Raw genomic sequence first — 20,872 nt, 5'->3', positions numbered from 1 at the left:
ATATCGATAATTGCCTTAAATGTAAATGGATTAAATGCCCCAACCAAAAGACATAGACTGACTGAATGGATACAAAAACAAGACCCATATACATGCTGTCTACAAGAGACCCACTTAAAACCTAGGGACACATACAGACTGAAAGTGAGGGGATGGAAAAAGATATTCCATGCAAATGCAAATCAAAAGAAAACTAGAGTAGAAATTCTCATATCAGACAAAATAGACTTTAAAACAAAGACTATTATTATAAGAGACAAAGACACTACATAATGATCAAGGGATCGATCCAAGACGAACATATAACAATTATAAATTTTTATGCACCCAACACAGGAGCCCCTCAATACATAAGGCAAATACTAAGTCATAAAAGGGGAAATCGACAGTAACACAATCATAGGAGGGGATTTTAACACCCCACTTTCACCAATGGACAGAACATCACGAATGAAAATAAATAAGGAAACACAAGCTTTAAATGATACATTAAACAAGATGGACTTAATTGATATCTATAGGACATTCCATCCCAAACCAACAGAATACACATTCTTCTCTAGTGCTAATGGAACATTTTCCAGGATAGATCATACCTTGGGTCACAAATCAAGCCTTGGTAAATTTAAGAAAACTGAAATCGTATCAAGTATCTTTTCGGACCACAATGCTATGAGAGTAGATATCAATTACAGGAAAACATCTGTAAAAAATAGAAACACATGGAGGCTAAACAATACACTACTTAATAACCAAGAGATCACTGAAGAAATCAAAGAGGAAATCAAAAAATACCAAGAAACAAATGACAATGAAAACACGATGACCCAAAACCTATGAGATGCAGCAAAAGCAGTTCTAAGAGGGAAGTTTATAGCAATACAACCATACCTTAAGAAAAAAGAAACATCTCAAATAAACAACCTAACCTTACACCTAAAGCAATTAGAGAAAGAAGAACAAAAATACCTCAAAGTTAGCAGAAGGAAAGAAATCATAAAGATCAGATCAGAAATAAGTGAAAAAGAAATGAAGGAAATGACAGCAAAGATCAATAAAACTAAAAGCTGGTTCTTTGAGAAGATAAACAAAATTGATAAACCATTAGCCAGACTCATCAAGAAAAGAAGGGAGAAGACTCAAATCAATAGAATCAGAAATGAAAGAGAAGTAACAACTGACAATGCAGAAATACAAAGGATCATGAGAGATTACTACAAGTAACTCTATGCCAATAAAATGGACAACCTGGAAGAAATGGACAAATTCTTAGAAATGCACAACCTTCGGAGACTGAACCAGGAAGAAATAGAAAATATGAACAGACCAATCACAAGCACTGAAATTGAAACTGTGATTAAAAATCTTCCAACAAGCAAAAGCCCAGGACCAGATGGCTTCACAGGCGAATTCTATCAAACATTTAGAGAAGAGCTAACACCTATCCTTCTCAAACTCTTCCAAAATATAGCAGAGGGAGGAACACTCCCAAACTCCTTCTACGAGGCCACCATCACCTTGATACCAAAACCAGACAAGGATGTCACAAAGAAAGAAAACTACAGGCCAATATCACTGATGAACATAGATGCAAAAATCCTCAACAAAATAGTAGCAAACAGAATCCAACAGCACATTAAAAGGATCATACACCATGATCAAGTGGGGTTTATTCCAGGAATGCAAGGATTCTTCAATATACGCAAATCTATCAATGTGATAAACCATATTAACAAATTGAAGGAGAAAAACCATATGATCATCTCAATAGATGCAGAGAAAGCTTTTGACAAAATTCGACACCCATTTATGATAAAAACCCTGCAGAAAGTAGGCATAGAGGGAACTTTCCTCAACATAGTAAAGGCCATATATGACAAGCCCACAGCAAACATCATCCTCAATGGTGAAAAACTGAAACCATTTCCACTAATCAGGAATAAGACAAGGTTGCCCACTCTCACCACTCTTATTCAACATAGTTTTGGAAGTTTTAGCGACAGCAATCAGAGAAGAAAAGGAAATAAAAGGAATCCAAATCGGAAAAGAAGAAGTAAAGCTGTCACTGTTTGCAGATGACATGATCCTACACATAGAGAATCCTAAAGATGCTACCAGAAAACTACTAGAGCTAATCAATGAATTTGGTAAAGTGGCAGGATACAAAATTAATGCACAGAAATCTCTGGCATTCCTATAAACTAATGATGAAAAATCTGAAAGTGAAATCAAGAAAACACTCCCATTTACCATTGCAACAAAAAGAATAAAATATCTAGGAACAAACCTACCTAAGGAGACAAAAGACCTGTATGCAGAAAATTATAAGACACTGATGAAAGAAATTAAAGATGATACAAATAGATGGAGAGATATACCATGTTCTTTGATTGGAAGAATCAACATTGTGAAAATGACTCTACTACCCAAAGCAATCTATAGATTCAATGCAATCCCTATCAAACTACCACTGGCATTTTTCACAGAACCAGAACAAAAAATTTCACAATTTGTATGGAAACACAAAAGACCCCGAATAGCCAAAGCAATCTTGAGAACGAAAAAAGGAACTGGAGGAATCAGGCTCCCTGACTTCAGACTATACTACAAAGCTACAGTTATCAAGATGGTATGATACTGGCACAAAAACAGAAAGATAGATCAATGGAACAGGATAGAAAGCCCAGAGATAAACCCACGGACATATGGACACCTTATCTTTGATAAAGGTGGCAGGAATGTACAGTGGAGAAAGGACAGCCTCTTCAATAAGTGGTGCTGGGAAAACTGGACAGGTACATGTAAAAGTATGAGATTAGATCACTCCCTAACACCATACACAAAAATAAGCTCAAAATGGATTAAAGACCTAAATGTAAGGCCAGAAACTATCAAACTCTTAGAGGAAAACATAGGCAGAATACTCTATGACATAAATCACAGCAAGATCCTTTTTTACCCACTTCCTAGAGAAATGCAAATAAAAACAAACAAATGGGACCTAATGAAACTTCAGAGCTTTTGCACAGCAAAGGAAACCATAAACAAGACCAAAAGACAACCCTCAGAATGGGAGAAAATATTTGCAAATGAAGCAACCGCCAAAGGATTAATCTCCAAAATTTACAAGCAGCTCATGCAGCTCAATAACAAAAAAACAAACAACCCAATCCAAAAATGGGCAGAAGACCTAAATAGACATTTCTCCAAAGAAGATATACAGACTGCCAACAAACACATGAAAGAATGCTCAACATCATTAATCATTAGAGAAATGCAAATCAAAACTACAATGAGATATCATCTCACACCAGTCAGAATGGCCATCATCAAAAAATCTAGAAACAATAAATGCTGGAGAGGGTGTGGAGAAAAGGGAACCCTCTTGCACTGTTGGTGGGAATGTGAATTGGTTCAGCCACTATGGAGAACAGTATGGAGGTTCCTTAAAAAACTACAAATAGAACTACCATATGACCCAGCAATCCCACTACTGGGCATATACCTTGAGAAAACCAAAATTCAAAAAGAGTCATGTACCAAAATGTTCATTGTAGCTCTATTTACAATAGCCCGGAGATGGAAACAACCTAAGTGCCCATCATCGGATGAATGGATAAAGAAGATGTGGCACATATATAAATTGGAATATTACTCAGCCATAAAAAGAAATGAAATTGAGCTATTTGTAATGAGGTGGATAGACCTAGAGTCTGTCATACAGAGTGAAGTAAGTCAGAAAGAAAAAGACAAATACCGTATGCTAACACATATAGATGGAATTTAAGAAAAAAAAATGTCATGAAGAACCTAGGGGTAAGGCAGGAATAAAGACGCAGACCTCCTAGAGAACGGACTTGAGGTTATGGGGAGGGGGAAGGGTGAGCTGTGACAGGGCGAGAGAGAGTCATGGACATATACACACTAACAAACGTAGTAAGGTAGATAGCTAGTGGGAAGCAGCTGCATGGCACAGGATATTGGCTCGGTGCTTTGTGACAGCCTGGAGGGGTGGGATAGGGAGGGTGGGAGGGAGGGAGACGCAAGAGGGAAGACATATCGGAACATATGTTTATGTATGACTGATTCACTTTGTTATAAAGCAGAAACTAACACACCATTGTAAGGCAATTATACCCCAATAAAGATGTTAAAAAAAAAAAATCTTCCAACAAACAAAAGCCCAGGACCAGATGGCTTCACAGGCGAATTCTATCAAACATTTAGAGAAGAGCTAACACCTATCCTTCTCAAACTCTTCCAAAACATAGCAGAGGGAGGAACACTCGCAAACTCATTCTACGAGGCCACCATCACCCTGATACCAAAACCAGACAAAGATGTCACAAAGAAAGAAAACTACAGGCCAATATCACTGATGAACATAGATGCAAAAATCCTCAACAAAATAGTAGCAAACAGAATCCAACAACACATTAAAAGGATCATACACTATGATCAAGTGGGGTTTATCCCAGGAATGCAAGGATTCTTCAGTATACGCAAATCAATCAATGTGATACAGCATATTAACAAACTGAAGGAGAAAAACCATATGATCATCTCAATAGATGCAGAGAAAGCTTTCGGCAAAATTCAACACGCATTTATGATCAAAATTCTCCAGAAAGTAGGCATAGAGGGAACTTTCCTCAACATAATAAAGGCCATATATGACAAACCCACAGCCAACATCATCCTCAATGGTGAAAAACTGAAACCATTTCCACTAAGATCAGGAACAAGACAAGGTTGCCCACTCTCACTACTGTTATTCAACATAGTTTTGGAAATTTTAGCCACAGCAATCAGAGAAGAAAAAGAAATAAAAGGAATCCAAATTGGAAAAGAAGAAATAAAACTGTCACTGTTTGCAGATGACATGATACTATACACAGAGAACCCTAAAAATGCTACCAGAAAACTACTAGAGCTAATCAATGAATTTGGTAAAGTAGCAGGATACAAAATTAATGCACAGAAATCTCTGCCATTCCTATACACTAATGATGAAAAATCTGAAAGTGAAATTAAGAAAACACTCCCATTTACCATTGCAACAACAAAATTAAAACAACTAGGAATAAACCTACCTAAGGAGAGAAAAGAACTGTATGCAGAAAACTATAAGACACTGAAGAAAGATATTAAAGATGAAAAAAACAGATGGAGAGATATACCATGTTCTTTGATTGGAAGAATCAACATTGTGAACATGACTATACTACCCAAAGCAATCTACAGTTTCAATGGAATCCTTACCAAACTACCAATGGCATTTTTCGCAAACTAGAACAAAAAATGTCACAATTTGTATGGAAACACAAAAGACCCTGTATAGCCAAAGCAACCTTCAGAAAGAAAAAAGGAGCTGCAGGAATCAGGCTCCCTGACTTCAGACTATACTACAAAGCTACGGTAATCAAGACAGTATGGTACTGGCACAAAAACAGAAATATAGATCAATGGAACAGGACAGAAAGCCCAGAGATAAACCCATGCACATGTGGTCACCTTATCTTTGATAAAGGAGGCAAGAATATAGAGTGGAGAAAAGACAGCCTCTTCAATAAGTGGTGCTGGGAAAACTGGAAAGCTACATGTAAAAGAATGAGATTAGAACACTCCCTAACACCATACACAAAAATAAACTAAAAATGGATTAAAGACCTAAATGTAAGGTCAGACATGATAAAACTCCTAGAGGACAACACAGGTAGAACACTCTATGACATCAATCACAGCAAGATCCTTTCTGACCCACCTCCAAGAGAAATGGAAATAAAAACAAAAATAAACAAATGGGAACTAATGAAACTTAAAAGCTTTTGCACAGCAAAGGAAACCATAAACAAGACCAAAAGACAACCCTCAGAATGGGAGAAAATATTTGCAAATGAAGCAACTGACAAAGGATTAATCTCCAAAATTTACAAGTAGCTCATGCAGCTCAATATCAAAAAAACAAACAACCCAATCCAAAAATGGGCAGAAGACCTAAATAGACATTTCTCCAAAGATGATATACAGATTGCCAACAAACACATGAAAGAATGCTCAACATCATTGATCATTAGAGAAATGCAAATCAAAACTACAATGAGATATCATCTCACACCAGTCAGAATGGCCATCATTAAAAAATCTACAAACAAGAAATGCTGGAGAGGGTGTGGAGAAAAGGGAACCCTTTTGCACTGTTGGTGGGAATGTAAATTGATACAGCCACTATGGAGAACAGTATGAAGTTTCCTTAAAAAACTAAAAATAGAACTACCATGCGACTCAGCAATCCCACTACTGGGCATATACCCTGAGAAAACCATAATTCAAAAAGAGTCATGTACCAAAATGTTCATTGCAGCTCTATTTACAATAGCCAGGACATGGAAGCAACCTAAGTGTCCATCGACAGATGAAGGGATAAAGAAGATGTGGCACACATATACAATGGAATATTACTCAGCCATAGAAAGAAATGAAATTGAGTTATTTGTAGTGACGTGGATGGACATAGAGTCTGTCATACAAAGTGAAGAAAGTCAGAAAGAGAAAAACAAATACCATATGCTAACACATATATATGGAATCTAAAAAAAAAAGGTCATGAAGAACCTAGGGGCAAGATAGGAATAAAGACACAGACCTACTAAAGAATGGAGTTGAGGATACGGGGAGGGGGAAGGGTAAACTGGGACAAAGTGAGAGAGTGGCATGGACATATAGATACTACCAAATGTAAAATAGATAGTTAGTGGGAAGCATCCGCATAGCACAGGGAGATAAGTTCGGTGTTTTGTGATGACCTAGAGGGGTGGGAGGGAGGCTCCAGAGGGAGAAGATGGGGGATATATGTATACATATAGCTGATTCACTTTGTTGTACAATAGAAACTAACACAACATTGTAAAGCAGTTATACTCTAATAAAGATGTATAAAAAAAAAGAAGAAGGGGCTTCCCTGGTGGCGCAGTGGTTGAGAGTCCGCCTGCCGATGCAGGGGATATGGGTTCGTGCCCTGGTCCGGGAAGATCCCACATGCCGCAGAGCGGCCGGGCCCGTGGGCCGTGGCCGCTAAGCCTACGCATCCGGAGCCTGTGCTCCACAGCGGGAGAGGCTACAGCAGTGAGAGGCCCGCGTACAGAAAAAAAAAAAAAAAAAAAAAAAAAAGAAGAAGAAGAGATTAGGACACAGACAGACACAGAGGTACCATACGAAGACACAGAGAAAAAACAGTCACCTACAAACCAAAGAGAGAGGCCTTAGAAGAAATCAACTCTGTAGACACTTTGATCTTGGATGTTGAGCTTCCAGAATTGAAAATACATATCTATTGTTTTAGCCAAAAAAATATACGTATGGCAAAAAATTTTTAAATTGCAACTCATATCATAGATGAAGGCTAATGTTCTTTATAAATCAGAGCTTCTACAAATCAGTAAGAAAAAAATACTACACTCTAACAGGAAAAAATGGGTAAAGGAAATGAACAGTTCATAGAAAAGGAAGTACATGAGTCTGAAACAGACAAAAAGATGTTCAACCTAATAACAGAAATGCACAATTAAACTATAATCAGATTCCTTTTTCTACTTATCAAACTGTCAAGTTTTATCACACCCTGTGTAGGCAAAGGTATGAAGAACCAAGCACACTTACATGTTGCTAGCCAGAGTGTAAACAGCTACAGCCTCTATGGAGACAATTTGGTAATATCTATCAAAATTCAAAATGTTCATACCTTCTAACCAATCACGGTACTTCTAGGAATGTATCCTACAGATATACCTGCACATGTACGAAACGATATATGCACAAGGATTTTTCTGCAGCACTCTTTGTGAGAATGGAAACAACTTAAGTGCCTCTCAACTGGTCAAATAAATTAATTACAGTCTTAGACTACAACAGAATTGTTTTTTAAAAAACTGATGCAGTTCCATTTGTACTGATATGAGATACCAGGAAATATTTTTAAACAAGAAAAGTAAGGTGGTAGAAATATATATATAGTATGCTACCATTTGTTGACAAAATATAGATGCTGTGTATGCACAGATTATCTTAAAAGATAAATATGAATCAGATAACAGTAATTGTCTCTGGGGAGGAGAACTAAGTAAATGAAGTATAGATAGAAAGGAGACAATTTTCACTGTATTCCTTTTTGTATCTTTTGAATTTGTACCATATGTATGCATTATCTATCCAAAATTAATTAAGCAGTTAACTTTTAGAGCTATATTACAAGTTCAGGAGTTGGTTGAATGTGTTTGCAAAATGCAAACATTAGTTGGAACTCTGTAAAGTAACTTCTCTAGGAATTTTATAATTCAACAATTTGTGTTGGATGGAAGGAAGGGGTGTACATGTGCTCAAGGTAAGCTGAGGGGCTGGTCACCACAAGGAGTGGCTGTCCTCTGCACTGCCATGTCTAATACCTGGATCTACACATGTTTTCTCCCAGGAAAAGGGGGCAGCATGTGTACAAACAATATGGAGGAACCCAGTGCCGTGACTCCTGGAAGCAGCCTACAGATGGTGCTGTCACTGCAGTGCACAACAGATGGCTAAGTATGAATTGTTTTTTAAAAACACAGTGGGCTCTTACTGTTGGCAGCACCAACATTCAGCTAGTCAATCAACACCATTTAACGTGAACTGTGAACAGAGCACACTGCTGGGCCCTATGGGGACCAGCTAGTAAAGTAGTGTTCCCCGTACCTGCCTGGGCGCAGTAGACCTTCTGAATCGGAATCTCTTAAGAGGAGCCCGTGAATATAAACTCCAACAAGCATCCCAGTTGTTTTTCTATGATCAGTTAGGTTTGAGAAACATAATCATAAGATAGTGTGGGGTGAGAAGCGGTGGGCAGGAGAAACAGGAAAAAAGAAGAAAAATCCATGAGAACATAAACAACATGAAATACGAGAACAGCTAACTAAATAGTTTTAGCTATTGGAAGCCATTTATAAAACCTTAACTAACCATAAACATGGAATTTTTTGTTTAAGATGAAAAATTTTGGTTAAATCAAGATTAAGAAGAACATTCTTTATATACTGACTTTTGGGGGTTTTTTTAAACTTGGTAGATAAAAATTTTTGAACAGGACTATTCTTCATTTGATAAATGAGGATATTATGAGACTCAGTGATAACTAAACATCACTATTAGTTCATAATAGTATAGAAACATAACACGAGGGCTGAATCCTGACCCACGGAACTTAGGCTTTCCTGTAATTAGCATCTCGCACAAAATCAAAGAGAGCCAAAGGATTCCAGCAGAAGGATCCTGCAGCTTTGTTTTCTCTGTAGCTAGTTACCCTCCCAAGTTTGAATGATACCATTTATATTTCAGGCAGAGAATCCCAGGAGCCTAGTAACATTCATTCATTCTTCTGGATTCTCTAAGCTCTCCTTTACCACTCAGAGGTCACATAGGCGGACAATTACTTGAGGTCCCATAGAACTGCCTGCACAGAATGGCGACTTAACGTTGTACTTTCAAGAGCCCCTTTAAAAAATGGTTACACAGGGAATGTTTTTGCATCTTTTGTAAAACTGTTCTTAAAGACAATCACTACTATCTTGTTCAATAGCCCTTATATAAAGATCTACGTGAAAAATTCATCTTAGAACTGAATGTCAAGAAATATAATTGTCTCTCTTAGTGAAGTGCTGTGTTTCCTTTTATTTAAAAAAAAGATGCGTTATGTAATCTCTTTCTTTCTCCCTCTTGCTCTCTCTCCCCACTCTCCTGTTTTCACTTTAGCTGCCAGGAAGTTCATATTCAAATTGTATGTTCCGTTGAGGTACTGTTCTTAGCCTATGCTTTCTGATACAACCTCCTTCTGCATGACCTGGCTCTTGCTCTTACAGGGTTGTTTTTAGTGGCTCTAGCGTGCCTGGGTCTTTTATTGTGAACTAGAATACTTTGGGAAATTGACAGATCATACGTTAGAAGTGAAGGAATAGGCTGGTTTTCCACTGACTGAGGTTTTACTACACAACCAGGAGGTGTATAGGATTTTCAATGATCAAAGTTAAGTCAGATTCATTTGGGAAGAAAATTCATTTAGAAAAAGCTGAATGCCAAGAATTTCAGTGGGAGCGGGGTGGGGGTGGGTGGGAGGGTGGATTATCTTCCGGTAGCTCTCTCTCCCAAGGGCTCCCTGAAGAGGAATATTACAACTTGGGTCAGGAAAACAATACCATATGAAGATTGTCTATTAATATTGTCTCTTAATTACTCAATGCATTTTCTCCCAGTCATGTCAGTTGTCCTTCCTGTCACCCTGTGAAGCAAGCACAGGGCAGGAATGACTGCCTCTTTTACCCATAGGTTGTGGAGAAGGTCAAATCATTTGCCCTTGGCCCTATGGTCAGTCATCACCTCTCCAGCTGAAAGCTTCGTAAAAACTTTTTAAAAAGAAAAAAATTCCGGGATTCTTCATCTCCTGCTCAGGCACCAAGTTCATTAGGAAATTCACCCTTATTTGTCTTTATTATATGGACAAAGTGGCAGTCATCCCCAGCTAGAATACCCAGCTGTGACAGACAATCCTGTTCCTGTCCCATCACGTGTAACCCCAAAAGCTAGAAGCAGGAGCTCACGAGTCCAGCACCCAGAGCCTCACCCACGCTGGGGAGGCTCCCAGGGAGGGTGGCCCAGGAGGGTCTCCCTGCCTACAGCCTTGGCCGGGGCTGGGGAGCAGGAAGTTCACTACCAACCACTTCTGTGGCGTATTGAGTCTCACAGATTTGTCATTCAGTACACAGCTTCTTTCTGCACAGCCTACACAGCTAAGCCCTGTACTATATTTCTCGCAGTTTTCCCTCCTCCACCCACAGTTCTGCTGACTTCTTTCCACACAGGAGAGACAGAACAGCTGAGGAAACAGCAGAGCGGTGGAAAATTTTTGCAAGTGTTTTGAGCCCACCCAACCTGAGGAGAGCATTCAAAGAAAAACAGGAAAGGGTGAGTAGGAGCTCCCTCAGCCCCCGCACACAAGCCGGGGATTGTCACTCCCGCCCACCCCCAAGCCCAGTAGGGGCCGACTGCTGGGACAGAGCCGCAGTGCCCACACACCAAAATATGCAAATGTGTCTTCTGGAAGGATGATGGAATGGAGGCAACTGCTCGGCTATTTCAGACACCACATCATGGAACTCGGGAGCCCAGTAGGCACATTGCATTCAAACCCCTACTCTGAGAGGTTAACCAGCAACTTTGGTCTTAGATTGGAATTTCTAGAGGCCGTCATACGGGAGAGTGAATGCAGGTCCGAAGCTGGATGTGTTTCTGTTCTGGCAACCAAAATTAGACTCCCTAATCTAAAGGGTAATCAATGCCCTCCATGTGTGTATGTGCAATTTCATATTACTCATCCTTTTCTCCCTTCTCATTTCCTTTCAACTTCTCTTCCCACTCCAGACCGGAGCTTTTAAGTCTGTCTGTCTTTTCAGGGATTGAGGGTGAGAAAGAGATGTAAATTCATTTAGTTCTTAGTCCTGTTGGGTTCTCCATCTCTCCTTTGCTAGAGATTCCAGCCAGTTAGAGGACTTGGAGTTGGCAAGGGCAGAAGGAGACCGGCTAATGCCATCATTCATCTACTCGTTCACTCATTAAATAGACCTTTAATAAACAGCTGCATAGATAAGGTTCCTGTCCTTACCCATTTTTTTGTGGGGTTTCTTTTGTGGTTTGTTTTCTTTTCTTTTTGCATCTGATTTAGAACAGGGGTTTTGCATAGAACCTAAAATGTATGTAAGGGTTATGTAACCAATGGATCAACAAGATTATCAGCGTCCTTCCCTATAAGTGATCCATGAAAAGGCTTCCAGTCCACAGGTTAGACTAGTCTTATCTCCTACTTAAGTATCCAAGCACTAAAATTAACTCATTCACCATTCTTCTTTACTTTGTTGGCACAGTTTATTTTTTTTCCCATTGTGAATAGGAGGTTATCCTCAAAGCTGACCTAACTTTTTTTGTTGGTGTCAATATTATGTGTTCAATGTTGATGATATTTACCCATCCAGGTAACACATATGTATTGAGTAGCTACAATATGCCAGATGCTGTCTCAGGCACTGACGCTGCCACTTTAAATAATAACCCCTTCATGGAGCCAACAAGTGAGCGGGATCAGACAATCCTTGGCTTGCTGTTCTTTCCAAGACACAAAATGACTTTAATTATGCACTGCTATGCAGAAAAACAAAGTGAAGAATGTGGTTCTAATAGAATGGAACAGTAGGGATTGTTTGCCTTTGTTGGCTAGGGGTGATCAAGTGTTGAGGTTCTTTGTTTATCAATTCTACTGTCTGACTAGCTGTCTACAACTGACATCCTAGAGATTGGACCATATAGATGATAGTAAATAGTTAATGTTTTGTAGGGTTTTGAACCATCAGACATTGTAGGGAATGTTTTAAAGTTGGCTGTAAGAACCAGATGGTCAAAGACCTAAGACACATGGCTACTCCAGAAGAGTAGAATTTTCCTTCCCTCCTGAACTCTTAAATTGGAGAACAAAAGGGATACAGATGTGTTTTGCAGCACTGGGACTCTGAAATTAAGGATGAATTATTTCACAGTCTGTTGATGCCAACCAGAGGTATAAGGCATTGAGGTTTCTTGTATTCGTGAGGGATCACAGGGTAGTGATTTGTGGCCAACACAATTGTGCTTGCCTCAAAAAATTACCTATTGTAGGATTCAGCAGGGATCCAGAGAGGCTGGAGAGTCATCCCTGGGCTGCGGATTGAACATACCATTCTACCTCCTGGCACTGAGGGGTCTTTCAGCACGTAATTGGAAAATAGCTCCATCTCCAACACAGCCCCGAACTGTCAGCAAGCCTTCTGCATGTGGAATTTCCCTTCACTTCTAGCTTGCTGGACCACATCCATTCAATAACAAAGGATTCTTGTAGTGTTCCGTAACTTCTACAAACTTCTGCTTATCCAGCCTCTCAAATGCTCTCCTTTGGCAAGAAAAATAAAAATGAACCCCCTGGCAAAGCCTCAAAGGGATAAACTAATGACAAGTCATGTTTTAATAAGCTCAACTTTTGTCTTAATGAAATTGGTGGATGGCCATTTTTTCCCTAGAAATGGAACCGTCAATGATTTCTCTGGCTTTGATGAAGGATTTGTTTGGAATGCATTATTCCCTGTTGATATCAAATGGACTTTTTTTTTTGAGGGCCCCAGGATGATCAGAGAAAGGAAAAACTTCAATTAAAGGGGTTTTGAATGGACTGTGTTCTCTCTTTACATCTATGTTTTTCGTGTGACAAAGGAAACCCAGGATACACGATAACTTCCAGTTGTCAGGCTGTTAAGGTCTGCTAACTCAGTCTGTGTAATGACACAAGATTTAGAACTAGTGGAAAGAATAAGACAAACCTGAGTGTGCATCCTGACTCCACTCCGTCATTTAATACCTTGGCCAAATTATTTAACCTCCCTGAGTCTCATTCAATGGAAGTCATGACCTCCCTCCTAGAATTGTCGAGAGGGTTAGATGAGATTTAGCACAGCTCCTGGCATGTTGAAGGCCCTCGGTGATGCCATTCCCCCTTCCATCCCCCCATTCCCTTCTCCCTGTAGCCGCATTTATGAGATGACATCACAGTTCCCTCAGTGGGATGGCTACTAGGTCTCAGGGTTTCTCTCAGATTTCTGCTGATTTAAGAATCCAACTGTGCTGGTATTATTTATGCAAATGTCAGCTGGGGACCGATGCTATAACAAGGATGAGTCACTTCAGAGCATTCCTTCACAGTCTCATCTTGCCTCAGAAAGAACTGGGCTTTCCTCACTGATGGTGAAGAACGATGGGAGAGATTGCCCTGGGACTCAGGCACTCCAGACCAAATGCTCTCCTAGCACCAAGAGTCTTTTGCAGAGAATGTCCAGGACTCTCCTGGGTGACATTCAACAGTGGTTAGCAGCTTGGACTGTGAAATCTAACAAAACAAGGTTTGAATCCTGATTGCCACTCACTAGCTGCTAGCGTCTCAAAGCATATGTTTTCTCTCAGAGTTCGTTTGAGGATTAAATAAGGCAACATACATAAGGCACTTAGAATAGTGACTTGGCACATAGTAAATGCTCAATAGAAGCCAGTTATAATCTCTTTCTCTTTGTCTCTGTCTTTGTCTCCCTCTCTCTCCCTCTTTTCTCTCTCTTCCGTCTCTCTGTTTCTGTCTCTGTTGGTCTGTCTGTCTGTCTGTCTCTCTCTGAGTTAACCTCTCGGCTATTTGCTGATCATTGAAGCCTGCCTTCTAGCAATTGGCACATTAACAGAGATGTTGTTTCTTGTACATTTACTACGTTCTCACTTCTGCTGAAATGTCTACATCCCACCTATACGCACTCCACTCAACATTAATTTGTCCTTTGATCGTTATTTTGTGAAGCCTGCCTTCACATACTTGAAAGAAACTATAATTATTGCTCAGTCGTATGAAACCTCAAATCATAACTAAATAAATAGCTGTTGATTGATAATGAAAATAATCAAGAACTTAAATAATATACTTTATTAAAAAGCTAATTTCATACCATTATTTCCAAGTTCCATATCCTGCCAAAATAGTTTATCTCAGTAAATTTCGTTTAAAAAAATCCCTATCAAAATCTGAATATTAATAATGATGATTTGAATCTTCATCATGGAACACAAAGTTGCCCTATTGCCGTGGATTGGAGGTTAAGAAGTAAATGAAGTAACAGTAAATGAAGTAACATTTACCAAAGGTCCTCTGGATGCACAGCCCTTTATTGATAAATTTTAGCTTCATAATTTTAGTGAGAGAGCTTTACAATTCTTTTTTCCAGAAAAAGTCTCTAGATTCTTCATGCTCTTGAAGAGGCATCTGCCTCTTCAAGAGCATGAAGGTAATATATATTACCACAGATATATATATATCTCTGTGGTAATATATATGTCATTAGGTCCTTTATATTACCAATATATCACGGAGACATTCAAATTTACATTATATACAAGCTCGCTATTAGTTTCCTGAGTTAGGTGGTACCTATTCTGATCTAACTACTAAAAAGCAGATAACGTATGCATATATCCTGTCTAATGACTCAAGTTAAATATACCTCAAAGAATGTTCTATCTTATTAAAATTCACATATATTTTTCTTACAAGGGAGTGATTATTCTGCATTGCAGCATGTGTTTATTACAAACTTAGAGTTCATCGACGAATAGTGATGGAATTGCAAATCAAGTCAATGGCTTAATTAGCTCAGGAGGATTTTAGGAAGCTTTTCTCCCTCTGTGAGCATAAGCTTAGAGGTTAGCTTGGAGGCCTGCGCTGGGTTCCTGGCACCCCAGGCTCTCCCCATGGAGAGGGATCTTTACCTGAGGCCCTCGCCCTCGGGAGAGTGCTGTCTGCAGTACTCCAAAGTGTAGGTCTCAGTGGCCTCTGGGTTGGCAGGCCGCCATCGGATGGTGGCCGTGTTCCAACACACAGTACAGTCCTCGGCACAGATCACAGGGGTGGAGGGCGCTGCAGAGAGAGAACCAAGTCAATTGTGGAGCAGTCTATGGCAGTTCTGCTTCCCTGGTACTCTGGGAAGAATGCTTGGGCATGATTTTGTTTTCATTTTTGACTAAAAAATACATTCTGGGTTGAAAATCCAAAAGGTATAAAAATGTATACAGTGAAAAGGCTCCCTCCCACCCCTGCCTTCCAAATTGCCCAGTTTTTACCCATCCCCAGTCTCTAAAAGCAGCTTCCTATAAATCCTACCAGAGCTTCTTCATACATATACAAGTAAATCAAAGTATTCTTGTCCCCTTCCTTTACACAAAAGTTAGCCATGATTTTGCCATCAATAGGTGCTCAATAAATACTTGTTTTAAAAGGCAAGAAGAAAGGATAAACCAGTGGAAGTAAGTTAACTGCCTCAGAGGGGTATCCAAGACAGGCCAGGGCAGGGACAGTTAGAATTATCTTAAAGGTGGGCTTCCCTGGTGGCGCAGTGGCTGAGAGTCCGCCTGCTGATGCAGGGGACACGGGTTCGTGCCCCGGTCTGGGAAGATCCCACATGCTGCGGAGCGGCTGGGCCCATGAGCCATGGCCGCTGAGCCTGTGCATCCGGAGCCTGTGCTCCGCAACGGGAGAGACCACAACAGTGAGAGGCCCACATACCAAAAAAAAAAAAAAAAGAAGAATTATCTTAAAGGCAATGCAAACTCAGCTTATCCTACACCTGCTTCAGCCCCCTGTGAAAAGGTTCCATCATGGGAATGCATTCCCAGCTGAATACCATTGCTGAGAAACATTTTGGGGTTTCCCAGCACCTATACGAGGAAGCCTGAGCTTCTTACCTTAGCAAATGTGGACTCTATACACTAGCCTTTCTCATCTCATGTCTCCCCTCTCCTTGTTTTTAAGCCAAAGAAATAATACCAAAATTCTTGTTGTATCCTGCACACTCCATACTCTTTCTTATCTGGGCACCTGTGCTCATTTGTCTTCTTCAAATGGAATACACTCCTTTAACACATTATTCCTACTGATCCTTTACGGATTCCATTCAGACATCAGTTCTAGGAAGCCATTCCTGACCCTGTCCCTGCCCTGGCCTGTCTCAGAGACTCCTCTGGAGTGTTGTGGATCACGGCCCTTACCACACATTTTTTATAATCTTTTGTTTTGTGTCTCCCACACTTGAGTATGAGCTTTGTGAGAGGAGCCCAGTCTTATTTCTTGTTGTAAACCCAGCACTGCGCAATACCCAGCGCACAATAGGTGCTTAACAAATGCTTATTGGTTGATCTTAATAGTCTGTGAAGAATTGAGTATTGCCTCCTAACACCCCCTTAACATCTCTTTACCTGTTCTAAAAATTGCCCTTTCGCTGGGCAGGCTACATCCGGTGAAATTCACAGCCATTACCCATACTTGATAGCATCGGTCAGGTTCTAAATCTTCAAAAACGCAGTAGCTTTCTTTCACGGTCACTCTGTATTCTTCTACCAAATCTAGCATAAAACACAATCATAAACTCTAGGGTATCTTCCTAAGTTAGTTGAAAGTTACATTTATTGGAAAAGTGACACATTTTTCAGTGGGGAAACACAAACTGATAAACTTACAGATACTACTGTGTGATAGATAGCACTTTAGAACGCTTAAAGCAACAGCATTCTGAAAGATATTTAGAATGACACAGTATTACTTGTGAACACTTACCAGAAAATAATAGTATAGTATATTATTATACTATATTAATATAGTATAATAATTATTATACTATATTAATATAGTATAATAATATACTAATAGCATATTAGTAAGATCCTGAGCTTCATATGCTGCAATTAAAGTAACTTATTTCAATAGCACATACTACAATTGCAGAGTTTATGTTAACTTAAATCTCAGTAATACATTCTCAAGAAAATTCTTAAGAAGCAATGCCAATATTTCAGGAGAGTATGTAATAAAATAAGGACAATCCCATGTTTTCTAAATTTATGATGTTAAAAAGCGTCTTTACAGATTAGTAAATCATTTGTATTCAGTATGGTTTTCAAAGTTTCAAATCCTGCTTCCTTCTCATGAATTCCAGAATCCTTTCACCTAGAGATTTCCACAATTTATAGAAATACTTAAACACCTTTGATAGAGCACAAACTATTCTAAGAAATAACTTTGTTTAGTCAAGACATTTCCTAAAATTACTTACATTATTTTCAAGATGTTAGTAGTAAATATTACTCAATAACATTCTGAACACCTGCCCCTTGGGCCAATCTGATTATTCTTACTGAAATTTTCTCTCCTTTTAAAAGAACAATTTTCTTTTCTAAATTAGCCTATGGTAATTCCAGTTATCCTCTCTTATTACTCTATGATGTTACATCTTCAAAACCCCTCCAGTTAAGAAACCCAGATTGTTCCCTTTTAAAGTAAATTTAAGAGATCTTCAACTCAGAAGGTTTCTTCAACTGCATCTCTCTTTCCCAATGAGCTATACTTTCTGCGCAGAAAGTTTGGCTTAAATAATGTCATAAAGACATATACACTGAAAAACATTTCCCCATAACCTAGAACTTGTGACTGCAGTTTTCAATGGAATTATCCTTTTAGGCTAAGTCCTGTTAGCCTGGTACTCCTTTTAACAGAGCACATAACATATGTTACTGGAGACCTATTACTCACAGCATGGTATCACAGTCTAGACCATCAGATTAATGAACTGGCATCAGCAGAGTTCAAGGCATTGAATGAATGAGACACAGGACAGGTAAGTGGGGCATGGTGCGGGGGGTCAGGGGGCGGTGGCAGTGAAGCCCTTTTAAAAAGCACTCCAGGAAATAAACAGTTGTTAAGAGGAGTCTTGGAGAGCCATGAAGTTCCATGATATAACTGGATATACACGGTGAAGTGTGGTATAACAGAACAAACACAGAGTCAAGCAAATAAAAACATAAGCTTTGGAGTCTGAAAGATCTGTATTTAAAACCTGCCCTGGTCCTGAGTAACTTGCATGGTCTTGGGCAAATTATTTAATCTCACATCAGTTTTCTCATTTGCAAATGTGGATAAGGGCACTTTCCTTGTTGTGCTGTGACAGGTATATGGTAATAGGTCCCCAATAAGATAGGAGTTCTTATAGACAAACTTAGCCAACTTTACAATATGCCTATGGTTGCTTTCTTACTTTTTTTCTAATTTAAATAAGTATCATATGACATCTGAAAAGACTTAAATACTGGTTAACAGTGAAATACATTATAATTCATTCCTTATTACAGATTGGGTTCCTATGCCATGTCAGTCCTGTCACATGCTCATCTGATTTCCAAAATACATGGGTCTATCTTCAACAAGCAATACAGAATGCCAGCAGTCCCAGCTCTGATTCATCAGGAAGTACAACCTCAAACTGCCTGGCTTCTAGGTCTTATTAGAGGTCCTAGAGATATCCACAGAGGCTCAACTATATGACGTGCCACCCATTCACCCTCCTAAGCACTTTCACCTCTATCTTCACATTAATTTGGGACACCAGAAGACTACACCATACAGTCTTTTCATGCCTTGAGAAGTGTGAACTCTGAATTTACCTTTATAGTTTGTTTTCAGCTTTTATCAAAGGTGGATCTGAGAAATGCCAACCATGACATCCAATGCTGCATTTGCACTAAAATTACTGTGGAGGACAGTGTCCTATATACAGCTCATTTCTCCTCTACAAAGTCGTACACATTATACTTGTCTTTTAGACTTCAGTACTGATTGAAACTTTGTTTTCAACACTTTGGTACATTACCTCCTGCCTGAAAATGAGAATCAATTTCTCCTGTTAACCTGAATACTCAAAGCCAAATTTGAATTTCAATTACAGTATTCATGTTGATCATTAGGATGATATTTATGCATTTTTGTTTTCCTTGATCCTGATTTTCAAATTTTGCTTACATGTTATTTCATTATACGATTGTTGGTTCATTGTTGTTTTTGTAAGTGGCTACAAGGGCTTTGTGGAAAGAGTCATAATATGTATATGTTTAAATACTACACATTAAGATATAGAAATGTACGTATGCATCTGAATTTGTGTTAGCAATCCTACCATTTACTTCCTGGTCATCTTGTGGCTCTTCCATGCAGTAAACCTGGAATGAGTCAACGACATCTTCCTTGTTCACGCTCCAGTAAACTGCAATCGTTGTGCTAGTGGCAGAATTTGGTTCCTGAGGTTCTAATCTAGGAGGCTGTGGAACTGGAATATAAGCAAGATTTATTATCACTAATGCTGCTTTTATTGATTGATTTCTTTTTCTTTTTGCAAAAGTCACTTGTACTTACTGATAAAAATGGAAACAATACAGAAGTACATGGAGTAAAGCTGGGAGGACTACCTTGTTCCCAACAGCCCCCAACCCTAAGGATATTCCTTGGAGGCAACCACTGTTACAGTTGAGTGTGTCTCCCTCCAAAATGTCTTGTCTGCATGTGTACATATATACATATACTATACATAGAAATAAACAAAAAATGGATCTCCCAATGGGATCACTTGATAATATTCTTCTGTAATCCTATATTTAGAGCAATAAACTTATACAAGTTAGAGGATTCATCAAATGATTTGGTTTTCCTTTAAAACAAAACTTTGAGAAAGCATTGCTAGATAACCAATGTTGTATCCTTCTACATCAGTACAGAAACTATATTCAAATAGAGACAAATGAAACCCTTTTTAGCTATAGTTGCTATATTATCAAGGCTGAAAAAGACTTGCATGAATAAAATATCAAAATATACTTTCTGAAACTACTATCCCATTTTTCCATCTCCAACATGACTATACCTACAACTTTTTAAAACAAAATGTAAAAATTACATGGGGGAAAATGTACCCTATTAACTGATTCAAATATAAGGTTTAGATATCTAGTACAAATCCATTGTTCTGAATTTTAAAGACAACAATATTCTCAAGTGTTTTACCAGAGATTTCAAAGGTTTATAATTATGCATATTGAACATTAACAGCATATACGACACCATAAATCAAGCTCCTATACAATTCTCCTCCAAAATTTTTGAGATATAAAAGCATTGAACATAGTTTACAAATTAGAGGAAAAGGTTATTCCCATAGTTGAAAAGATGTCCTGTTTTTAAATTTATTTGTGTTGTTATTTTCCTGTCAACAGTTTCCTGAGAGATGAGCTTGCTGAATAATACAGGCCAAATTTTATGAGATTACTTTATTAAAAGTCAGCACTGAAGGGAAAGAAAACAAAGCTTAGTTCAACAGGAAAGTGGAAAGTAGAAGAAATAAATGGGTCTAAATTTAGTAAATGGAACAAA

The 20,872-nt window shown here is 38.8% G+C and overlaps 1 protein-coding gene across 1 annotated transcript in view; it reads right to left on the bottom strand.

The window, feature by feature from the left end:
- Positions 1-20,872, bottom strand: part of CMYA5 (cardiomyopathy associated 5) — a 107,172-nt gene that overhangs the window by 17,088 nt on the left and 69,212 nt on the right. Inside the window, exons 7-9 of the mRNA XM_082650105.1 lie at positions 19,626-19,775; positions 16,879-17,025; positions 15,397-15,544 (exon numbers count right to left, since the gene is read on the bottom strand). Coding sequence (XP_082506231.1) covers positions 15,397-15,544; positions 16,879-17,025; positions 19,626-19,775 — 445 coding nt within the window. The remainder of the gene's footprint in view (positions 1-15,396; positions 15,545-16,878; positions 17,026-19,625; positions 19,776-20,872) is intronic.

This window comes from Grampus griseus (genome assembly GCF_964374135.1).
Source record: "Grampus griseus genome assembly, chromosome: 3".
NCBI classification, from domain to species: Eukaryota; Metazoa; Chordata; class Mammalia; order Artiodactyla; family Delphinidae; genus Grampus; species Grampus griseus.
This window is presented reverse-complemented; position numbering and strand designations above follow the sequence as displayed.